Genomic DNA, 25,310 nt, shown 5'->3' with positions numbered 1-25,310 from the left:
ACATTAGCTAGCAGAGAACTTTTTTGTGACAAACTGTGCAGAAACTATGTTTGCTGTTATTTAGTAAGCAACTTTGAAAAGTTGCATTTCAAATTTCCTGCCACTTGAAAAAAAAAAAAAGACTACTCTGTTTAAGTTGTCTCCTCTCTTCTTCCGTACAGCGACTGCACCTTTTATTTACATCTGCACCATGAACACATCACAAATATATATTTTTAAAAAAGCATCCTAAATGCAGCTATAGTTTAAATTTGGAAATCATTGGTAATTTTCAGAAATTATTTAAGAAACCTCTGACTTTTAGGTTAAGGTCACTGGGACTTTTAATGGATGGACCCAAGATATCAATTGGAAAATGCTACATCACATTGTCCAATTATCACCTTCACAAACTTCAGCCACATGAACTCATTCAATACTATTATACATAAACCTATCAGATTTAAGTGCTCATTAATTGCACCTGGGACTCATCATCAGTTTTAGTACTGAAGAAGCTTCTTGGATGAGAGGTAAAAGGTCTTCATGAACCTAAAAAGATGTGAAGGTAACTTCAAGTCAAGCACTTAAGACAAAACTGGCAGATATCTTTTATAAACGACATGCAGCTATTTTAACACGTATAAATATTTGATGCTAAAGTAGTACACTGTGCTGATTATCTGCAAAGAATCAATAGTCAGCATAGATATAGCAGTGAGTGTTATCCAGAGCAGACAAATTAATCAGTGTGTGTGTGCAGTAAAGCTTATATGTGCAGAGTGTCACAGACCGTCTGACCAGACAGCCTATTGGATTTACAGATTATCCCATTAGACTGGACGATGGTGGCCCTTCAGTACAAACACTATGCTAATCAATCATGGCCCCGAGCAGCACAAGTCAAAGCCAAATGCTTTCTGCATCAAAAGTTGAACCCACAATGATACACATAAAGGACTGTTTATTTCATCAGATTAATGTTTCTTCCATTTCAGAAATTAATTTTAAATCACGTGGATTACAACTGCACCTGTTCATAACCAACACTTTCCCCCTCTTTCTGTTCCTAAAATAGTTTAACAATGGAGAGAGAAAAAAAAAGTTACCTGCAAAACAAAAATAAGACGTGAAAACTGGTTTTAAATACTGCAGGTGGCACAGAGGTGTCTTCAGTTATCAGATCATTCAAATGTTACACACACACACACACACACACACACACACACACACACACACACGTTAAACATTAGCAAGTATGACATACTGTTTAATTGGGTTATAATGAGAGTCAATTTGCACAGTCAACCCATGAAGAGTATCTCATCTTACACTGCCATTGTTAAAAACACAAACAGCAGGAAAACACTTCACAACAGAATATAATTACACACACTTTTGATACACTGGGAGCATACGCTTATCCACACACAGGACCTCCCTCACACAAGTGGAAACCACCATATAGAATTAGCAGATTCACTCAAATGTACCATTTGAGTGAATCACATCTCGTAGCACAAGCTTGCGCTACAAGATGTGAGGGTTTTTCTTACAACATAAATTATTTCACGATTCTTGTGCCAGTCTGTAAACAGTGAACTGTGTTAGGCGATGTTATATATTCTGTGGCATGTGCTGCTATTTGTACATTCATAGCACCCCCTGCATGCAAGGGTGACTTGGAAAGATGAATTCAAAGGAGTTTCAGTAGGACACGAGAACAAAACGGTAGCATCAAAATTTAGGAGAAAGACGTGAATCTCATCGCACCCATTGACAAAAAAAATAAAATAAAAATCCAGTCCTCCAGATGTGACTTTTTGAGTATACAAGTTCTACAGCAACACAGAAATATCCAGACCTCCAGGAGTGCAAACTGTGTTGATGAACCCAACAGTAACAAAATAAATTCTGAACTGAAATTGGACCACCTCTTAAAAACACAAAAAAAAAAAAAAAAAAAAACACACAAAGAACTATCACATTAAATGCAAATGGCTTGGGATGTGGCACAAATACCTAAAACTTTACACCACTGTATCTGAGGATTTATATGGTTGTTATAAGACACTATGCCCCTAATGCTGAAGGACTGGTTCATCTTCAGAAGGCTGGACGCTTTAAGCACTCGCAGGAACACAGTGAGACGGACCGTCTGATACCTCAACAGGGCGGATAGTAAACTAATGTCGATAGCAAACAAAAAGCTTTATTTTTTTATTTTTAAATTCAGTAATTGTATCATTTTTTGGCCAAACTCATAATTTAACTTGTCATCTGTCATGCTTCAAACAAATCAAAAACCACTTGCTTTAAATTCCCAGCAGGGGGCCTCAGTTCTTCTCTTAATGCATAATTTGACCAAGCGTCAACTTCTTAGTAAAAACAAGGCGGGTGTAGTTGCAGTTCTATGTCATACTCATTTCCGCCACAACTTGTTGAAATCACACTAAAGACGCTAATACAGTAGTGAGCAAGCTGGCGGTCTGAATAGAGTTTAAAGTCAAGCTTTGTCTAAAAACATAAGACAAGCCATTAAATACTAAAATGAGTAAAACTGTGTGTTTGGCAAAAACATGTCTATGGTTAGGAAATTTGGCTCAATTGTACAATTGCAGGAAAACATCAGGTGGCATTGACTGGCTGAAGAAGAAAAATGCCAAAACCAGCAGTCTGAACGACAACTTGCATTGCAACACTTTCTCCAGTGACAACAATGCCGTCACTAATGTAGTCCATCGTTCTTGTGACATCTCCTCTATAAACAGCATAAACATGTCTATGGATGGACACGTGCCGCTAACGTAGATCGCACCTTTCATTTTCAGTTCTTCTAATCTACCCCTAAGTTTGGGGTTGGAGGGTTATTGTTCCTGACTTGAGTGCAAGTGAAAACACACCAAGAAAACCTCTGCTCTCTATGAAATCTCCATCTCAAGCGTAGATCTGTCCAGAACCACCTGTATGGGCATTTTCTCCAGTGAGGCGCTCCTGGCTTGACGGCCTGTTTGTGTCACTGGATTTAATGACACTCGTGTAGTCTTGAATTCCCACTTCTAAGTTTTTGGCCCGCAGGGCAGCAGTGTGCAGTTTATCCAGAAATTCGGGCATACCTAGACAGGTTTTAAGAGGGAGAACATTCTCAAAATCAGGCTAGAAAAGGCATAACATGATGGACCACTCTCTCTGAAAACTAAATTTTACATTGCTACATTTCTGTCCAGACTTCTACAAAATGTAGTATTATTCATATATATATTATTCAATTAAATATGAATACATGTGGTTAAATATGATGTAAAATATGGTCAAAATCTTGCCTTATGTCCGTTAGTTATGGTGTTGATTAACAACATCATGACAAATTGCACTGCCACAGTGTAGTCAACTTTTTTAATATTGTTTTAAACTGTGTTTGCCCCCAAATTTGTTAGAGCATCCCCCACCCCGTCTGCTCCTTCCACTGAGACTTTTAAAACTAGACTGAAAACTTATATTTATTCACTGGAATTTGAGTCAGTTTCCTTTATCCTCTTTCTCAGTTTTGTGCTTTGTACAGCTCTTTGATCAACATTAGTCAGTTTTAAATATTCTTTTTTGAATAAATTTCAGTTAATCCTTACGTGATTAGCGTATGACTATTTCAGTACTCACCACTCGACACCATCCAGCTCACACAATAGCGGGGGAAGACGGTCTGAGGGTCATCACTGTAGGTCAGCAGATAATCAAATCCATTCTGTGAGGAGATAAGCAAAACTATGCTGAGCAACTTCAAAAAAAGGACACAGTTGTTTAAAATTAAATAATCTGTGCAGCATGAAATGTCAGGAGTTTTCCTGTAATGCAACTCAGGTCAGAATAAATGACACTCAGACAGGTTTGCAGGTTTAACGTGCACACGGGTGAGAGCTCAAACGGAGACTCACACTCCGCAGCAGTTGCCACCCTTTATTTATACTCAAGCATGTTTGCGTCACAGACACATGAGTGGAAGAGATAACATACAAAGGTAGAGACTTCATCACATGCAGGAAGAGATAACATACAAAGGTAGAGACTTCATCACAGATACATGAGTGGAAAAGATAACATACAACAGTAGAGACTTTATGCTGAGCTTTGCACAGTGTAAATTCTCTAGTAAAAAGAGCAAACACATCTAGAGAACCTCAAATGAAATGTACTTCTATACATAAACATAATAAAATCTTTCAACAATGACATTCATCACTAACCTCATCAAAGGACTTGTGTGGGCGAATGACCATCTTTGACTGGTATGAATGAACTCTCACATATTCCTGTGTCTCTGGTACCCTGGGATGCTGTACGGCTCTGCACAGCCAGATTATCAATGCACAAGATAAGATACGGCATTTAGTCTGATTATATAAATACACCCCAAAATAAACAAATTAACAAACATCTCTTTAAGTCTGACCTGGAGACCAAGATCATCAGGTTGTTGTTGAAATCAACATCATAGCGGCGCACATATACATAGTCCCTCGAATACATGGGATACTGTGAAGGACATCAAACAAGATCAAATAACAACTGAGTGTGCGAAATGCAACCTAACCTTACTTGGTTGGCAGTTGCTCTTGATCAAAAGGTAAATGAAGGTTATTCATACTTTGACTGATAACAAAAAAAGTGTCACGGGTGAATGCAGGGTAGGCTGAACAAATAGCAATCTACAAACTCACAGGAAAGTGTGTAGCCCAATGCACAACTTCAGAGCCAGTATTGGCATGTCGGTCCACCACTTCAAGCTTGATAACGAGAGAATCCCACTTCTTCCTGTACTCTATGTCCAACTGGGGGAAGGGAAAGGCAGAGTGTTATTGCTGTTAAAGCATTCCTGTGATGTGTAATGCGATTCCAAAAAAATAAATCCCATAACCCCGAAAAACCCACTCCAATTAATATTAATCTATAACCCAACTTGATGTATCAATTTTAAAAGGTTGTCTGAGTAAACAGTGGTTCAGAAGGTCAGACTTCAAGAGTAAAGAGATTGCTGCACACCTAAATCCCCAATAATGGATTAGGAGTGTAGCCTAATCGTACATCCTAATCATTTCCTCATGTATGTCAGCACTGAAATAGAATAGGTGATCAGCTTCACGCAGTTTCCTCAACGACTTAAACTTTTGAGGTAGTCAAAATTGCACATAATTAGACTGAACTTAAATATACCTGTACATTGAAGAATTGTCTTGGTGTGACATCATCATAAGAGCCCAATACTGCAAATAAAAGATAACAAATCAGACCAGCTCAAAGTACCTTCAATTACCTGCTTAAAATGCAAGAAAAATCTGCAGAATCCTTTAGAGCTACAAATATTTCTCCCTCTATGACAAAACTGGACAAATATGTGAGACCCTGTTAAACATGTGTGTGACTAGCTGACCTCGATATTCGTAGAGGTGACTGTTGGGAATAGGTCGCTTCCACACTCTGAAGTCCTTCTTTTCCACCACAATTTCCCAGCCAGATTCCTGTTGCCCAGTTGCAGTCCCCGAAGACACACTTAGTCGTTTTGCTGCCTCCAGCGCCTGCAGCTCCAGTCCACACCTTCACAAAGATGCAAATATCAAGCTTAGATTACTTACAGGTTATATTCAGATCATAATGAAATGCTTAACTGTGCATACAAATGTAAGAACAAATTTAACTGCACTGTTTACTCAAATTTTGAATCAAGACAGGAATGTCAATGCTGCTTTGTTGAGAGTGCCAACAGAGTAAGAGGCATGTTTACATCTATTCCTTTTTTTTTTTGCAAAAATATATGCCTTTATAAAATGTTGTCCCACCTCTGAATTTCCTCATCTTGGATTTTCTCATTCTCCCACATGAAGACACCAGCCAGGGCAGCCACAAATTTCCCAGTAGGGGCGTGCTTGCTCTGTAATCTGCGCCATATGTTGCCAACCAGGGTCCACTTGGTGCGCTCCGAGTACAGGTTGGAGTAAAGCTCTCCAACCTGGCATGCACGCCGGAGTCTCTGGCCGGTCACAAAGCCGCAATGGTCCGCAAATATGGACAGCAAACCCTTCCTCTTGGGACCAGAGGCCGCGGAGTCGCTAGCACCCACACCTGCCCTCTGCAGCCAGGACAGCAGCAGGCCCACGTTCCTGCCTAGCAACGGGAGCCTCTCAAGCTTTCCCCTTCCCTCCTCGACAGTGCGTCGAAATGACCAGCTGCTCTGAAGCCTCACTGTATTTATACCGATCTCACAGATCGGACGGCGGGGCACCGAGTGAAACATGACAGCTGTGTCCGTGACACAAGTTCACAAAGACAACGTGAATTCCAGAAGTAGCAGAGTGCAGCAGCAAGGGTTAGCTAACAAACTTTGTTTCCAAAGCTAATGCGCTGCGAGCTACCACCGCGCATTCCCTCTCTACCTACGCAGATAATGATACACAACTATAGAAAGAAAAATTCATAACTTACTCTAGTAGTGCCACTAGCTGCGGAGTTGTCTGCAAACACGCGACATGTAACGTTGGCCTTAGCTAACCTTATCTCTCTTCACTAGCTTCTAAATTAGCGGAAGTTACCAGCACAAACTAAAATGCACCGAAACCCCCCCGCTCCTGCCTCTGAATATAATATCTAATAACTTCACTGTAAACTGAACTGTTATATTGTAGCTTTCCACCTATATATCTGTCCTGAAACAGCCTCACGTTTTCACTCAATACATTTGACCTCCTCTTCCTACTCTCTACCTTATGCACGCGCTTTTTAAGCCCGCCCACAATTCGCTATACGCCCTGTGATTGGATGTTTCTTGCTTAATGTCACTTCTTATTGGACAGGGCCACACTCCGTTTGATTTTGAGTCGTTTAATCACCAGCATGTCTGGTTGTCCAGCTTCGTGTGTCTACTAAAGCCCATCCACCTCAGTTGCAGCGCTTAAGCGATGATCTGGGTTAAAGGTGAAGAGAAGGTAAACTGCAGCTGGAGTCCAGGATAAGTGTTTACGGAAAGTAAAAATCATGCATAATAGAAAGGGGAATGCTGGTACTTCGTGCCATGGAGCGTCTGAAGAAGAGGAAGTCAAGTCGCCCTCCAGCGGCGCAAAAGTCGTAGTAAGAGTGGTGACTCTAACCATGACCATAAATTACGCGCAAAACGTGACTCGATAGAGCGGTGATACTTGATTGCTAAAGTATGGTCCGTGGCCACATGGAGGTCCTGGAGATACTTCAAGTGAGGAGTAAAGTCATTTTAACTTCAAACAGGGGAGTCAGCTAAATCGAGGAACGTACTCCTCGTCATTAACTTCTAATAAATGTACACATTAATTTGCAAAAGTCTTAAGACACCCATCATTTCTTTATATTATGCTAGGAAAAAAATTGAATAGGTGAAAGAAATTAAAAATAATGTGCAGTCATACATGAAAATACAATATAGAAAGGGAAAAAAGTTTAATTCTAACGAGCTTGAAAGTCAATATTTGATACAACCACTTTTATTCTTTCTTTGCTTTTGTTTGCTATGTTGTCTGTTATCTACAGACACAGAAATGGTTCATCCTTTCAGTTAGATATTTTGAATGATTGCCTAAGTGGCCTAAAATACAAACAAACTGTTAAGTATGGAAGCCCGTTTCTGCCACTAAAAAAAAAAAAAGTATCCATAACTCGAAATTTCGAGCTGTCTTTCTCGAAATTTTGACTTATTAGTAGTTCTAAAATGTTGACTTACTTTTCTCAAAATTTTGAGTTAATAACTCGAAATTTCGAGTTAGCGCTGCCAATCAGTAATCTAAGTGAATGATGTAATTTCCTTGTTATGTAGTTCTAAAAAGCTTGATAATATATTAAGTAATTCAAAGTATTCAGAATACGTTACTGTCATTGCGTAATGTAATGGAAAACATTACAAAATACATTTTGGGGCATGTATTATGTAATCTGTAGTGGAATACATTTTGAAAGTAACCTTCCCAACACTGCACAAAGCAGAAGATGAAGCATTGCCAAATACGTTTCCAAACAACTTCCTTCCAAGCCAAATACTAGAAAATGTGATGGAGCATAGCTTCCCTTTGGCTTCACCTGCACAAGTGCCAAGGTAGGTCTCCCTGACAGAATTTATCTTGTAAGGCAAAGGGGGGCCTAGCAAAAAAAGTTTGGGAACCCCTGTGCTAATGCATCCTGTTGTGTTCAATGTGTTCTACACATGTTCAACAGCCACCAAAATCTAACACTACTGCAAGGTATTTTAACATTTTCTGCATTCAATGCTCTGTCTAAAGGGTTGAAGTTCAAATGTAAAGTTCAAATTCAAAGATACGCTGCAGATACTCACCAAACATTGAGCTGAAATATCAAGCCATCAGTGCTCAGAGCCGTTGTACATGTCCACTCAATCGCTCACTTTGGCCCCAAGAAGCACAGACCCCAGGGTCTCAAACACCGTCGCTAGAATACATGCCTGACGCAAAGTGAGTCCACGGCTGTGCCAAATGAGTTAGCAACATCATTGGCAAAGAGGGAAAAGGCTAAGATGAAGGCAATGATGAAGCCAACAAGGAATAAATGTCTGACAAAATAGGTTTTTATATAAATCTGTTTCAAAACAGCAGCTAGTAAAATAAAGAGGTACAGAGATGTAAATAAATAATTAGCTTTATTTTTAGGCCCATTTGTCTTTTTGTGGGATTCAGCAGTGCAAACTTCTGGAAGTTAGTTGCTGATTGTTAGTTGTTGTAGGTGAAACTTTTTTTAAAGTGCCCTGCCCGTGATCAGGTACCCTGCTGGGTTAATAGGCTGGCCAAAGGAGGAGATAGAAGCCACTGACATAAAGACAAGAAAGCTCCTTACCATGCATGGAGGGTTTCACCCCAAGTCCAGCACCCTGAGGCTGTACGCTAAGTGGAAGGAAGGGGGCCGGGGCCTGGTGAGTGTCGCCACCACAGTCCAGGATGAGTCAACGAACATCCAAGAATACATTGGGAAGATGGCCCCAACTGACCGAGTGCTCAGTGAATACCTCAGGCAGCAGAAACCCAAGAAAGAGGAGGGAGACGAGGAACCATCATGGAAGGACAGGCCCCTGCACGGTATGTACCACCGGCAGATAGAGGAGGTGGCTGATATCCAGAAATCCTACCAGTGGCTGGACAAAGCTGGACTGAAAGACAGCACAGAGGCACTAATCATGGCAGCACAAGAACAAGCTCTGAGTACAAGATCCATAGAGGCTGGGGTCTATCACACCAGGCAAGACCCCAGGTGCAGGCTGTGTAAAGAGGCCCCAGAGACAATCCAGCACATAACAGCAGGGTGCAAGATGCTAGTAGGCAAGGCATACATGGAACGCCATAACCAAGTGGCCGGCATAGTGTACAGGAACATCTGTGCCGAGTATAACCTGGAAGTTCCAAGGTCAAAATGGGAGATGCCCCCAAGGGTGGTGGAGAATGACCGAGCTAAGATCCTGTGGGACTTCCAGATACAGACGGACAAAATGGTGGTGGCTAACCAACCGGACATAGTGGTGGTAGACAAACAGAAGAAGACGGCCGTAGTGATCGATGTAGCGGTTCCGAATGACAGCAACATCAGGAAGAAGGAACACGAGAAGCTGGAGAAATACCAAGGGCTCAGAGAAGAGCTCGAGAGGATGTGGAGGGTGAAGGTAACAGTGGTCCCCGTGGTAATCTGAGCACTAGGTGCGGTGACTCCCAAGCTAGGCGAGTGGCTCCAGCAGATCCCGGGAATAACAGCAGAGATCTCTGTCCAGAAGAGCGCAGTCCTGGGAACAGCTAAGATACTGCACAGGACCCTCAAGCTCCCAGGCCTCTGGTAGAGGACCCGAGCTTGAAGGATAAAACCGCCCGCAGGGGCGTGCTGGGTGTTTTATATATATGGCAGTTGTTTATTGCAGGTACCGTCAACTTAAGTTCACGTTATTTTTCTGGACGAACTATTTCTCAGGCAAACTGCAAAAGAAATTTCCCTCGTACCTTCCCGGTACTGGTATTTTTTCTTATACGGATGAGGCCTTGTTTCTGTACCATTATTTCATTCCAGAGGTTTTTAAGTTTGTTTGGTTTTTTTTTCACTTTTTGACTAAAAGCCTATATGACATTTTTTTATTTCACCATTCATTAACTGCAAGGTTTAAATATGTTAAAATTTTCTTTAAACAAACAGTATTTTTAAAGTTGTTGATGTCTGAGCCAATTGTCCTCTTTTTTGGAAATCAAAATACAGTATGGTCACCCTAGGAGACGCACAAAGAGTAGGTTGGTTGTTGACTAGGGGTGGGTTTTTATAATCGATTCATGGATTAAAATCGATTCTGGCTTGGATAACGTAAAATCGATTCATTAAAATCCTGAATCGATTTTTTAATATAAATTTATTTTGCCCAAAATGCCAGAATCTCAGGTGACATCTCACAAAATTTCAAGAACCACCAAACAGTTAAGACAGTAAATGAGAGCAGGAACACGGATTCTGCACATAGACTTAAACACACAGCGCGACCCGCGGATCAGAATCAGTTCGATGTCGCCTTTCTCACGGTCGGGGCTGAAAGCCGACAGCTCGCTGATTCTGATCTGTCGGCAGGTCCGCGCTTTGTGTTCACGCCCTTTATGAGCCGATCATAAAGCTGTTAGTTTGATCTCTCTCCAAACAATATTGACCGAACCAGCAGCAAAAGAAGATCCAAACGCTTCACATAAACATCGTCATGAATTCACTCTGACTTTTACTGTTTTGCTTCCACCGCGATGCACAGCTCTCTCTCTCTCTCTCTCTCTCTCTCTCTCTCTCTCTCTCTCTCTCTCTCTCTCTCTCTCTCTCTGTACTTCAAGAACAGTTTCCCTTTCTTCATTATTCGCTTGCTTGTTACGCACAAGTCTACTGTTGTTTACAGCGCTGTCGGCCGCTGTTTTTTTCCCTTTTACATTCTTCCGAAAAGAAAACCTCATTTCTGCTGTTCAATACTGAACAAATTTAAACTTTTTAAAATTATTCAAAATGCAAAACGCTTAGCCGTGTCTCTAATAAAACCGCTGTAACATCAGAGGTGATGTCCATATGTTGATTAATGGTTTTCTTTCGTTTTTGATGTACTGCAGAATATTTTTATAAAATCCCAGGCCAGGAAAATCACCTTCATGTTTTTCTGTGTTTTATCTTCAGCTACTTTGACACAAAAGCATCTGCTGTGACGCTTACACCTGTGATAAAGTCTTGTGTGTGTCAGCTTCCTTTTTATTGATACAAAAATATGTAAATGTACTTATCTGAATTATAATATTTCTGACTGTCAAAATTTCCCAGATTTAAATTGAATCGAATCGAATTAAATCGAATCGTGGATCGAATCGATTCGGGACCTTGTGAATCGGAATTGAATCGATTCTAGAAATCAGTGACGATACCCAGCCCTATTGTTGACATAGGACATTTTGTGTTGCAGTACCAGTGATGCCAGCAGAGGGAGTATTGAGGCTGTGCTAGAAGGGAACATCATGTAAGACTGTAGAAGAAGAGTAGATGGTTTGTTGTTGTTGTTTTTTTTTCTTTCAAACATTTTTTTTTCCAAACTTTATTTGAAATTATAAAACGAACAGTCAGTCATTCCAGTTCAGTTTGTACAGTAGACATACAGGGCAAATAAGAGTAACAATATACAGTACAATGAAATAAGAAGGATAAATAAATAAAGGGGGAAAAAAAGGGGGAACGTGACAGACTTCATAACAACTTTGTACTTGAAAGTTGTGACAGCTCATTCGTTAAACATTTCTGAATGAATTTCAATCAATGATAAACCTTTTTTATTGGAAGTTAATTTAAGAGAGTTTAAGTAATATTCAATTTCAATCAAAAACAAATTAAATGATGGGGTTGAGTTTTGAAATTTACATTTATGTATATGGAATTTCCCTAATAAGATATAAAGATTGACAATGGCACTTTTTTTTCCTTTAGTTTCAAAATAAGTGGTAATGTTCTTCCCTTCAATTTTGATTTCGTATGTTGTTTTGCACAGTATATAATTTTCAAGCTCTCTCCAAAATGTAGCACTATGTGAACAGCCATAAAACAAATGAGTAACACTTTCAAGTTGAGTTTTACAGAAGAAGAGTAGCTGTACAAAGCTGTGCCTGTAACGTGTGACACAAGGTTCAATAAACAGGAAGTGACTATATTCCTCATGTGTGAAGCTACAAAAATAACTATAATTAGGATATGTTTCAATGAACAGGTAAAAAAACAAAACTTGTATATGTGGATGGAGTTTGATAGTTTTCCCAATTTGTCTTCTCGTTATAATCTCGCTATTACCCATTTGTTTCGCTATTTTCAAATTCGACATTTTGTTGCCAAGTGTTTCCCAAATTTACCCTCTTTACCTCCAGAACAGCAGTGGGAAACTACGTTATCATTTATTCCTCATCACAGAGGAAACATTTCGAAACTCTATGATGCTATTCTATCTTTTAGTAACCACTCTAATGTTAAGCTTAAGTGTACATGGGAAGGAGAACTAGGAATTCGAATACATGAGGAGTCTTGGGAACAGGCTATAGCGAGGATACGATCTTCCACCTCCTGTGCTCGTCTTGGACTTATTCAATTTAAGGTCATACACAGGGTGCATTTCTCTAAGTCTAGACTTCCTGAATTGTATCCAGAAGTGGAAAATAAATGTGATAAATGCCATCATGCGGGCGACCGTGGCTCAGGGGGTTGGGAATCACATCTGTAACCGGAAGGTCGCCGGTTCGATCCCTGGGCTCTCTGTCCTGGTCGTTGTGTCCCTGGGCAAGACACTTTACCCTACTTGCCTACTGGTGTTGGCCAGAGGGGCCGATGGCGTGATATGGCAGCCTCGCTTCTGTCAGTCTGCCCCAGGGCAGCTGTGACTACAACTGTAGCTGCCTCCACCAGTGTATGAATGTGAGAGTGAATGAATAGTGGTATTGTAAAGCGCTTTGGGTGCCTTGAAAAGCGCTATATAAATCCAATCCATTATTATTATTATCGTTCTCCTTGTCACCTTAGCCACATGTTTTTTCTGTGTCCTGAGCTACAAGGTTTCTGGACAGGGTATTTTGCTATTATGTCAACTGTTCTTGGGGTAACTCTTCATCCTTGTCCTCTGATTGCTGTATTTGGGATTCCTGTTCGCTCACTTACACTTGATTCCACACAAAAGGATATTATAGCCTTCACATCCCTATTAGCGAGACGTCTAATATTGTTGCATTGGAAGTCTGTTAAGTATCCTACTATTTCCCGGTGGCTTAAAGATGTCATGTTTTTTTTAAAACTTGAAAAAAGTAAATATATGTTGAGAGGTTGCACAGCCAAATTTTTTCACAAGTGGCAACCCTTTATCTCTTATTTTGCTAGTCTAGAGGAATTGCCTGTTTAAATGTACTTCTGTTACTGTTATATTCCTCTAACATGTTTGATGGTTGTGTTGATCTGGGGGGGGTCTTTGTTGTTTTAGAATGCGTTTTTTGTTCTTATATATATATATATATATATATATATATATATATATATATATATATATATACACACTTAGGAAAATGAAGAAAGGTTAATTGTATTTCGGTAGCTGCAAGTACTGTTGTTTTCTTTTTTCAATAAAAATATTTTCAAAAAAAGAGAAAAAAAAACTTGTATCACTCCAAATATAAATGGACCTAACGGTATGTAAAATACGAATTGGTAGAACAGTAATGGCCATTACGGCCACTGTATTCAGGATGCTAGGGTAACATGGCAACTTCTACAAACCTCTGCCTCATGGTATATACCATGGCGGGCCCATTTCTCAAGCTCTTTTTAAATAACCATAACTCCATTGTGCTAAAGACAAAATTAGAAGGGTTTCAGAAAAAAGCCAAGACAAGCTTTACAGAAATATTCAATATATTATGGTTGCACAAGACATTCACAAGGTACTGCAGAAACTGCGCCATCAAGTGGACACAGAGCAGAGCACAAATTAGTCAAATTACAAAACAGCAGATTTTAAAGTAAACATACATCTTTGTATCACTTGAAAAAAATCATATGACTTCATTTGTGATGCAACTGCTTTGAATTGTTTTATTGATATGATTTAATTTAGTGTCTAGGCAGAAGTGAGGCAGTCGATCAGAGAGCTGAATTTCCCCTTATTTATATCAAATAGATAAAATATACCAATAAAAATATCACAATGGTAAATAAATGCAAGGCATACTATCAGCATGGAAATAAGAAACTACCTGTGCACGTCTGTGTTTTTAAACATTTTGTGAGCTAAAGTATGTTTCCAGTTTAGTTAGACATCTATAACTTCACCATGTCTAAACAGTACATTTATCAGGTCTGCTATCATCTGCTTCTGGATCTTTTAGGACCACAGATCATTCATTCTTCTCCTAAAACTGCTAAAATGATTGTTTACAAATTGACCAACTTAACTGGACCTAGGGTTTTTTGATTCACCTAACTGTGGTGAGACAAGTTAAATCTATAATGGAACCTCTTTATGCACTGATAATAAAAAAAATCTCTTTTAAAAAATGATACCAGTCACAGTAAATTCTGGCCCATTAAAGGATACAGTAAGCATTGCTTTGTGTTTCCACACACCACTAAAATCATATTTTATCAGTACCTGTGCACAAGTAAGACAAAAAAAAACCATACCAGAGTCAAAGTTTTTGGTATATGTGTACCAAGAAGGGGAAACTCTCCTATTCCAATTTCACAGATTTACTGAAGTGAATAAGCAAATGAGCACATGGATACCAGCATCATCAGGCAGTGCATGACAGCGCTGGTATGCACTTTCCAGTTTTTCACCTTAGAAATTTGTTGGGTTTTTTTTGTTTTTGTCTTTGTTTGGTTTTTTTGCCAGGATTTACTCCCAACTTTCAGGGGATTTTTTTTTTATTTTTTTTTTTTTAGAAAATCTCATTTCCACGAGGAGCTACTCTTCATACTGGTACTGAATACCAGAATGGGATTTTATTTAAAATAATGGTAATAATAATGTGCAGCAGGTGGCACTGTTAGTTTTCACTTATAATAATAATAATAATAATAACAACAAGTATACATTTTATTTATAGGCACCTTTTAAGGCACTTACAAGCAATTAAAAACCAAAATCACAGTGTGCATAAAATAACAGAATTAAACTTGAACAATGCATAATCAAATTAAAAGTATTAATAACGTTTCTATGGAAGGATTTAGACTGTTTTCATGAGTTACTCTTAGCACTAGGGAGCTGTGCAAATTCGTGCAGAACAAATAGAATAATAATAATATACACCAGGTGGCGCTGTTGCACCACGCATATCTGTTCGTGCAGACATGGTTTATGTGAATTATTTTTTTATAGTTAAAGATCAAGCTGTAAATTGGGTGCACCACACAATTCTGGTAGTCTGAATTTTACAGACTTATAACTAAAACAAAACTCTGTAGTATCTCAGTATCCCAGAGAAAGGTTAATATCGTGTCTCCCTTCGTGGAGCCCACCATCAGTGACAGCAAAACAGGTCAGGGTACTAAAATAAAAGACTTTACCACAGCATGTCCTTTTCTTCCAAAAGTGCTGATGAAGAGGGTGAGGCAGATTAAATATATACCGCATGCTCAGTTCATCACATTCTTTAAAATCTTGTGTGTTTGTGTTTGTTGCTCATTAAAGCTGTGAAGGACTTTTGTGTCTTAACCCTTATGGCAGTGGTTACCATACCTTTTTTTGCTAGGCCCCCCTTTGTTCTACAAGAACCCCCCCCCCCACACACACACACACACAAACACATTCTCCAACCACACACCCATATTTTGTTTTCAAACTCCATTGCTGTTTATTTCACACACATTTAATAAACAATTACACAATTAAAAGTAAACTGCAATAAATTACAGGCAGCAATAAAATAAACTACGGTAGCAATTCTTTTATGCCTTGTCCACACCTAGACCGGTATTTTGGAAAATGCAGGTTCCACACCTACGTCCACACCTTCACACCTTTCGTCTACACATAAACGACGTTTCCAATCACAGAAAATGGAGATTTTTTAAAACTCCTGTCAGGTTGGAGATTTTCGAAAACTCCATTTTTATGTTTACTTGTGGACGAGGAATATGGAGTTCGTCACGCAACGTCAAAGGTATGCGCCTTTCACGTCACGCTGTGTGCCTATTTATTGTTTACATGGGATGAATTTCTACAATGGCGGATAGAGACAAAATAATGGTACTGTTAGTCTTGCTAGCTTCAAGTTTTACACGCTTACATACACACACAGTTACTGTTCCTCCATTTAGAAAGGCAGAGGCGTCATGGTGTAATTATTTTACGTGTAGTTGTTTTTTTTCCTGTGTAATAATCAGTGTTGGTCAAGTTACTTGAAAAAAGTAATCAGTAACTAATTACTGATTACTTCCCCAAAAAAGTAATCCAGTTACTTTACTGATTACCTATTTTCAAAAGTAATTAATTACTTAGTTACTTAGTTACTTTTTAAAAACAGGATTTACAACCTGAATAGGTGATAAAGCGATAGATCTTTCAGCCCAATTCTACTTTTTCTGCATAATCCATCATACAAAATGTAATCAAATGGAAAAGTCTCTTTTTTTTAACTTGTTTTATCAGTTTTAATCTTTTAACTTTATGCATCAAGCAAAAATGTAATTATATGCACCATTCTCTGACTTGAAGAAATTAGTTTAACATTTAAACCTATTTTCTGCACATTCCAGCACATAAAATAAAATATTTTTTGTGTGTTTACACTCAGTCTTTCAAATAGATGCAAGTAAAACACAGCAGAAAATAAATAAAGACTAGCGGTCCTTTTGCTCTATTTTCACCTGTAAAGCAGGACTGCGGTAGGCGGAGGTTTACCCTGGTGCAGGTGTGCCGCAGCGGTCAGTGGAAGAATCCGCCAGTGGATTTCCGTCGTAGCTCACTCGGTGCTTGTTTAGAGGGGGGTTTTTTTCGCTGTAAAAAGAAGTTTTCTTCCCACGCACAACGGACACTAATGTTTTTGTCACTTTTTATGGAATCAAACTCAAAGGTCAGTACTTCCACGCTTTAAACGCTGCATGCTCATACTCTTTCCGCACTCGCACATATCCATTGTCGATCTGCACACAGCTGTTGTCACGAATGTCGCACTCGCTTACGTCACTGTCATGAGACATTCTCACAAAAAAGTCACGGTTTTAGTAACGCAGTAACGCAGCATTCCTACGGGAAAGTAACAGTAATCTAATTACGGTTTTTGCAATAGTAATCCCTTACTTTACTCGTTACTTGAAAAAAGTAATCAGATTACAGTAACGCGTTACTGCCCATTTCTGGTAATAATATTCAATATTGCTATCAATCCATTTTTCAAAAAATGCCTCTCTGTGCAAAATGGGCTAAAAAACATAAACAACTGTGGGATACTGTTTGTCCGTGATTTGGACAGGGGGAACAAATCGTGGTAGGATCAGCCTGATGTTATTTGTATTCCACTGTAACTTTACTGTATAAAGAGCTAACATCTTCAAAATGTCAGGAGTAGTTAGTCATTAGAAGAAGTGTTTGTAAACTAAAATCAAGAAAGTTGGATACTGTTTGTTTGTGATTTGGACAGATCAGGGGAAGCTAATTCTGCCGGGGATACCTACCTTGCCACTTTTGCAGGTGAAGCCAAAGGGAAGATTTGCTTCATCATATTTTCTACTATTTGGCTTGGAGGGAAGTCGGTTTGGAAACATATTTGACGGTGCTTCAGCTTCTGCTTTGCGTTTGTGTGGAAGCACAGTCATAAACCTTTCAATTATGCAAGCAGTGTCCAAGCATTTTTTTTTTTTTTTTTTTTTTTAATTCATACAGCCCCCCCCCCCCCCCACACACACACACACACACACACACACACTTTGGGAACCTCTGCCTCGTGGTATATGCCATGGTGGGCCCATTCCTCAAGCTCTTTTTAAATAACCATAACTCCATTGTGCTAAAGACAAAATTAGAAGGGTTTCAGAAAAAAGCCAAGACAAGCTTTACAGAGATATTCGATATATCATGGTTGTACAAGACATTCACAAGGTACTGCTGTCTGAAGTCAGACAGAAAGAATCAGCTCTAACTAGATTTTGTGTGCTTCACATAACCTTAGTCCTTTTTGCAAGGAAGAAAATTCAAATTGTTCCTGAAGGAGGAGACTTTTTAAAAAAAAAAATTTGCAGCTAAAATTACAACAAAAAGTCAATTAGGCTTGTACAAATCTTGGTCAATAAAGTGATAAGTCTGGGCAAAAAGAGGAAAAAAATATTAATGTAATGGGATGTTGTTTTATCCCATTAGGTGTCTCTCTGTGATTTTGATATTTGATCAGCGAACAGCCTTATTGTCGGGATGCTGGGACAGTCATTTTGGGGTTTTGAAATATGTACTCCCAAGTATTGCTAATCGTAATGGGTTAGGGTTACTTATCATTACTGATGGTGATTTAGACCTCACAAATTAATTGTAACCAGAAACAGTCATTCTGAACTCATTCTGACTCCCTTGAGTCGAAGCAATAAACAAACTCTAAATATTCTGACACTGACAGTTCTGACATTTTTGTGTCTGCAGCCTTTGGCTAATGGAGGAAACGATGAACATTTTCTGAGTTTTGAAATTATTTCTCCCATATTGCTGCAATGATGCCTTCAGGTGCACTAACAAAACAAAGATCCAACAACAGAAGACTTTTATTTTGGAATGTCCAAGTTTGGATGTGCTGACCAGGAGCACAGTGGTGTTAGTGGTGCCATAAAATAATCACATTTAAAAAGAAAACAGAACTAATAAAGGAAGAAAGACAGGATGAGTTGCACACTTCATTCTTCACTCCAACCAATTTAATGATCCAAAGTTCATTTACTTCTTATGTTTATTGCTAATTTTGTCATATACTGGCTGTTTTATGTGTTCATTCAGCTCTTAACATTAACACTACCAAACAATGAAATTGTGAAAGTGAAACTTTTGAACCACATGGTCTGAACAGATTGTGAAAACAAGAATCTAAAGGAGGTTATGCAAGCATGGTCCCTTTATTATTTACATGCTGACTGATGATGCTGGTATTCATTTGTAGTTTATCACCTCCTTTCATCTGTGACACTAAACACAGAAGAATTCTTGTTACTAGCTTTAAGTATGAAACCTCCACAATCCCTGATATGAATCATGTTCAGGTTTTTATGATCGATTTGGGTACTGAGACAAAAGGTGACTGCACTGGTGCATGAAAGCACAAAGCAAGGCCTTCTCTATCCCGTAAAAGATCAGAGTTTACTACAAGTACAAGTGCATAAAGAGATTCCTGTGCTGAATTTAACTTTTTGGTTGTTTTTTTTTTACACAGTTAAATATCACATTTATCAGTGCATCAACAGCCTTAGCCCTAAAAAACTGGATCAACTTGAAAACAACCCTTTCAGTGCATTTTTAGCCCAGGGAAAAGGCATGCCTGGTCCTAAAATATTCAAGCAAGGCAACAGAAGAAGATAACAGTAGACTCTATCAATTTTGAGTTTATATATGCTGCATTTTTGAATAACATCTAAATAAACTCGAAAACATCCTTTAGCTTATAAAATGACAGATCTAAATCATCACTGCTAAACTGTTCAAATACATTATTAAGGCCCTGCATGCTCTTTTCATCACAATCATGAAAGCTGCCCAGAGGCTTTAGTATCATAAGACCAGCCAAGATGTTTTTGAAGAACCTCGTGCTCCACAAAATAAAAATTAAAAAAATCTCATAATCACACAATTATTTTTCTTACTGCTTTATGTAGAAGACTAATATTTAAATTCATAACACAAAACATGTGGAAGTGGTTATGTTGTTCCTACATCATCATAATAGTGTTGGTCCGGGATCCCTATTCCATTAGCATTATCCAAGCTAAAGCTTTTAAAAACTAGCAAACCAATATGAGCAACCTAAAGTCTGATAGCAAAATCCTAACTCGGCAATGTATTTAATGTGTAATGTATAAATTAATAAAGAAAACACTGAAAATCCTTCAAGGCCATCCGCGTTGATCGAAGATTGTTGACTTTTGCTTAACCGGGTGAAGAGACACTTTCTCTCGGTTGAACATGGAACACACGCACACATACGCATGTACACCGACACAGACCTGCACTCACCCCCCCACCCCCTCCAAACACTTTCAAAGCTATGTCTTCTATGTTGTGAGATGTGATGATTCATGTGCTATGTGCTGAAGTGTTTTTTTTTTCTGTTCTCAAACTGATCTCCCTGTTGGAGCTCAGTCTTTTAAATTGGCTCTTTGCTAGGTTGTCTGGTATGTGTAGAAACAGCACTGGCTTATCCCTTGATTTAGGTGCTTTTTTAAATCCTTGAATGGTTCGTAGATTATTGTTAATTTGCTTAAAAAACACAACAGTCATGCCAAACCATATGCAAAGAAGAAAGGTTGAAAGACCTTCAGAAAACCTGGTGACCTAAAGACTAGAGATGGCACGATACCACTTTTTTATGTCCGATACCGATACCATCCATCCATCCATCCATCCATCTTCATCCGCTTATCCGAGGTCGGGTCGCGGGGGTAGCAGCCTAAGCAAAGAGGTCCAGACCTCCCTCTCCCCAGCCACCTCCTCCAGCTTGTCCGGGGGAATACCAAGGCGTTCCCAGGCCAGCCGAGAGATATAATCTCTCCAGCGTGTCCTGGGTCTGCCCCGGGGCCTCCTCCCGGTGGGACATGCCTGGAACACCTCGCCCAGGAGGCGCCCAGGGGGCATCCTTGCCAGATGCCCGAACCACCTCAGCTGGCTCCTTTCGATGTGGAGCAGCAGCTGCTCTACTCTGAGCCCCTCCCGGATGGCCGAACTTCTCACCCTATCTCTAAGGGAGAGGCCAGCCACCCTTCGGAGGAAGCTACCGATACCGATATCATAAATTTGGATATCTGCTGATACCGATATGAATCCGATATAGTGTGTTTTTTAATCAATAAAACTGTTTTTTAATATCTTGCTGCATTTTGTATAAGTTTATACTCAAGTTTAAATAAACAACAACACTAAAGCTATTCTGTTATACCTGTATGTAAAAAATACACTGCACCCAAAATATTTCATAGTTCAGCAATACTGATCAATCTAATAAACTTAAACCTACTCAATCCTTCCTATTCTGGTATTTTAAAGAGCGCTTAGCAGAAATATTAAGCAACCTAACTAATAGGGTTGCAAACTCCCAGCAAAAAAAAAAAAAAATAAAAATAGGGAACCACCCCCCAACCTCCCACCTCATGATGCTTAATCGACGTAATCAACTTTAATTTGATGCAGTGTGGAAAAAAATGCACAGAAATAAATTATTTTTCAAGAATAATTAAATAGATTCAACATCTTTCTTCAACAGAACTGCAGACTGCACAGATGTTATCTTCCCAAAGGAAAAAGTACTATAGCTTACTAGGGTATATTAGACTTAACAGTTACTATACACAGTAATGGACTTCTATATATTTTACATCAGATTAAAACTTTGGGTGTAAGATTCGGATAATTATTTATTAAAAGCTAGACCTTTTAAATAAGAATAAGAAAGAAAAGTATGCCTTTGTGCCCCCCTTTTCCCTGTTCATGCCCTATCGGCCCCCCTGGCTAAACTTTGCTAGATCCGCCCCTGCACAGTTACTAGCGTCAGCTACGTAGAAAAAGATCCTGGTGTAGAAAGTAATATTAAATAAATTCTAACAACAGATTATAAAGGTTAAACGTGCTGCTGTTGTTCAGCTGCTGGTTTCCTCTTTCTGGCGCAAAGTGGGCCAAAAACAAAGAAGAGAGACTGACTCGCCACAGAAAAGCCGAACAGCTGATCATTAATCAGTTTCACGATTGAAGTAGCAGCAAGAAGAGGCAGTCGCTCCATATATCAGTTGTTAAGCTTAACATGGCTTTACAAAGCTTTACAAACATTCAGAGATGAACTTACACACTTGCTTTACTTCTCTCTGGGATAACTTCCTCGGAGATGAAATGCTGGTTTGGTAGCGAGGCTACAAATACACACAGCCGCTCTATCACGTGAGCATACTGCTCCGACGTGCTGCGGTTATGAGCTGAGTTACGCCGTGTCGCAAGTTTTGTGAGGTGCTTTTTTGATATTTAATGGATCGGATTACATTTTTTTTATTTCTCTCCAATATCCGATCCAGTAATTTACGTCAGTATCGGACCGATACCGATACGTAATATCGCTCCCCAAGTGGTGGTGATCTAGATCGCATTAACCTACTTAAAAGCATATATTTTTTAGAAATGTTATTACAAAACAAAGAGACACACAGGTAGTACAGACAGGTTGTCCCTGTTTTAAAGTGTGGTTCATGGCGAAATGATAGTGGTTTCCATGTTTAGTTTGTTTTATCACTTCATTGCATCTGCAATTCTTGGGAAGATAGAAGTATTGCCACTACAAGCTTCAAACCCCGACAGTTCTAGATACGTGTCATGTCTCTAAGGTTATATATGATTTGCATGGGTACAGGTAGTGATAAAAACAACATGTGAGACTTTATCCCCTAAAGGGTTAGAATTTACTAATGCTGGTTGGTTCTTTCTGTACATCAGAGCCTGAAGAATTTCCTCTATTGAATTTGACCTGTCTATTGATGCTTTCACAAACACAAACCATAAATATTAATAGATTAGTTTTGAAATACAGATTTGACCATAGTTTTAGGGCAGGAACAATAAGTATTTGGTTCTGAAACAACCAGAAGCCGATAATAGTAGATTTCATTAATTTACGGTTTAGATATGGTATTGTTATAAATAATGTGTAAATTATTTTAAAAACATCCGCAGGCTGATGAAATGTTTGGAAAAACAGGCCTAAATGTGCTGTTTCTTGTTTGATTTAATTTGTCGATAGTTATGTTTACTGCTAATATTTGTGTCTTTGAAATTAACAGAGAAAATATTCAGCTTTTATCAGTAACACTAAGCGCACCGTGAAGCTGTGAAAGTGCTCCAAGGGATCTAACCTGCTGCTTTTAATTAGCTCACTGTTATTCATCCTTTGTTTCTCCCTCCTCTTTGTAGGTTACTGAAGCCCACAGATGACTCTTCTGCATGATCAAAATGTGTGATGCTTCAGTAAATGCAGAAATTCCTCCAGTTGCCATAAGACACTGTATAAATGGTGAGGCCTGCCTTCTATCTTTACAGCAGACTCTTTCTTGCAAGCTTGTAGCATGTCCATTCAGATTGTTTAGTTTTTTGTTTTTTGTTTGGCTTTTTTGTGCATCACACTGATGGTGTTCCCTGTCAAACTTAAAATAATTAATTAACCTGCATGTCAATGGGTCAATAGACTGTATTTTTTCTAAAGGTTTTAATACTCTTAAAGGTCCTCTTCCCCTCACCTAACAAGTTTTCTGCTGAGGAGCTATGGGCTCATGTGCTTTGTGAACAGTTCTAACTTAAAGGTGAAAACATTTCTAAGAATTTGATCACTGGGAGCTACTCTTGCTACAAGGAAGCCTCGTAAATATACGGGCCCAGGGTTATTTATATATAATAATGTACTCCAGATGGCGCTGTTTAACCAAGCAGAGTGTAAGGTTTCAGTACAGGTTAATCTGAATTACCTGCCATTCATTAGATTTTCATTCAGTTATTCTATGTAGCCTAAGACCCTTGCAAGCAATAAACAAGGGTGATAAACGACTGTACTAATACAGCAGGTCTCTTTTTTTTAGGCTCAGCTCGCTCACTTCTTTAAGGTCATGTGTTTGTTGCTCATGAAAGCAGTGTAGTTCAGTATTATCAAAAGGCCAGGCTAAGTGTTTTTTTTTTTTTCAGAACCTGTTGTTTAGCTTAACTTATCTCTAAGACAAAAAAAGAAGAATTCAACACAACCATTTGTTTCTATGCTGCTTTAGATATCAGACTTGCTACAATTTGCATAGGTAGTCAAATAAAAGTGGTTATTTTATCCCATCGGGTGCTCCTCTGTGACTCTGAGTTTTGAGCAGTGAACAGAAAGTAGCCTGAAAATCTAACCCTAACCCTGTGTTATCATAATAATTTTTGAAAATTGTTCTCCCCAAGTCCTGCCAAAGAGGGTGGGGTTATAATTACTTGTCAGTACTAATAGTGGTTTAGACCACAGAAGTTTAACTATAACCTCAGGATGAGCAATTTTTAATCTGGTTTGTATACCATATTGATTTCCTTGAGTTGAAGCAATTAAACAAACTCTAAATATTCTGACATTGGCAGTTCCTCTATACGGCCACGGTCAGGTCACATTTCTGTGTCTGCAGCCTCTGGGAGTAAACAAGGCTTTCTGGGCTGAGGTGGGAGTTAGAGAAGGCGCAAATTATGTCGTTAGAGGTTATGGTAGGAATTCTTGAAACTTGTGTTTTGACGTCGCCTCTCCTATACCTTGCAGTAATGCTGCCTTCAAGATCACCGACAGCAATCATAATTACTGGAGTCGTCGAAAATTTCCATGCGCCTCAAAGAAGTGACGTCACAGAGCCAGAGACAATAACGACATTAACAAGGCCATCGTATAATAAAATAATGCAATAATGTATATTTTATAAAATTACGCTATTTACTACATTGTTTACTGTAACGTGTGTAATCCAATCCCTACTCGTTGTCATACTAGTAGGCTTTTGCCTTATTTGCCTAAATTACTATAAACCTATCGCATCTCAGCGCACAATATGTTTTGTCATGCTTTTTGAAAACTTCTTCTGTCCAGGATATCACGTCTCTCTTGATAAACATAATAAAAGAAGAGCGACCAGAGAAAACTACTTTTGTTGACTGTGAATGTTGTTATTTCCGGACAATGCACTTCAATGAGCGGCAGGTCTTCTGTTATGCGGTTAACGTAAACACTGACTGTTTTCATGCACTGTTTCTAGGTGACAGCTTCTCTGAAATAGACGATTATGGTTTGTGTCTATGTATGCTATATGTGAGCATCTAAATGTGCAACATTTTTTGTGACGGAATCTAACAGTTTTTTTATGTGTTTGTCGGTAGTCAGCTCACCAGACAGTAAGACAATGGCGCGAACTGCAAATTTATTAAATAAGATTTTACAATGAGGGGAGACGCTCCCAGTGGGCACACACGAGCAAGCACGACCACGCACCCTTCACGTGAAAACAGGAAGTTACTCCCGCCCAGTTGGCGGGTGGGGCTTGTACAACAGATGCCACCCCCAGCTCTGTTCACCGGT

The 25,310-nt window shown here is 39.1% G+C and overlaps 1 protein-coding gene and 1 long non-coding RNA gene across 2 annotated transcripts; one reads left to right on the top strand and one right to left on the bottom strand.

Moving 5' to 3' along the window:
• Positions 1–926: 926 nt before the first annotated feature.
• stard7 (StAR-related lipid transfer (START) domain containing 7) lies at positions 927–7,061 on the bottom strand. Its single transcript, XM_040000213.1, has 8 exons — positions 5,811–7,061; positions 5,405–5,568; positions 5,188–5,237; positions 4,695–4,805; positions 4,427–4,509; positions 4,221–4,320; positions 3,637–3,721; positions 927–3,095 (listed from the first exon to the last, which is right to left on the bottom strand). Exons 1-8 carry the CDS (start codon positions 6,263–6,265, stop codon positions 2,917–2,919), a joined length of 1,227 nt encoding a protein of 408 aa, XP_039856147.1. The 5' UTR covers positions 6,266–7,061; the 3' UTR covers positions 927–2,916.
• A 10,391-nt stretch (positions 7,062–17,452) lies between these two features.
• LOC120747542 lies at positions 17,453–17,843 on the top strand. Its single transcript, XR_005699146.1, has 3 exons — positions 17,453–17,473; positions 17,621–17,623; positions 17,666–17,843. It is a non-coding gene; the product is annotated as an uncharacterized LOC120747542 (long non-coding RNA).
• Positions 17,844–25,310: the final 7,467 nt, after the last annotated feature.

This window comes from Simochromis diagramma, unplaced genomic scaffold, assembly GCF_900408965.1.
Source record: "Simochromis diagramma unplaced genomic scaffold, fSimDia1.1 OVJJ01000596.1, whole genome shotgun sequence".
NCBI lineage: Eukaryota > Metazoa > Chordata > Actinopteri > Cichliformes > Cichlidae > Simochromis > Simochromis diagramma.
The sequence above is the reverse complement of the archived record's forward strand: the minus strand, read 5'-3'. Positions and strand labels throughout refer to the sequence as shown.

Coding starts and splice junctions, on each gene's coding strand:
- stard7 (XM_040000213.1), bottom strand. CDS start 6,265: ATGTTTCACTCGGTGCCCCGCCGTCCGATCTGTGAGATCGGTATAAAT. Junction 5,238..5,404: donor TCACCTCTACGAATATCGAG/GTCAGCTAGTCA, acceptor TTTTATTTGCAG/TATTGGGCTCTTATGATGAT. Junction 3,722..4,220: donor CACACAAGTCCTTTGATGAG/GTTAGTGATGAA, acceptor ATCTCCTCACAG/AATGGATTTGATTATCTGCT.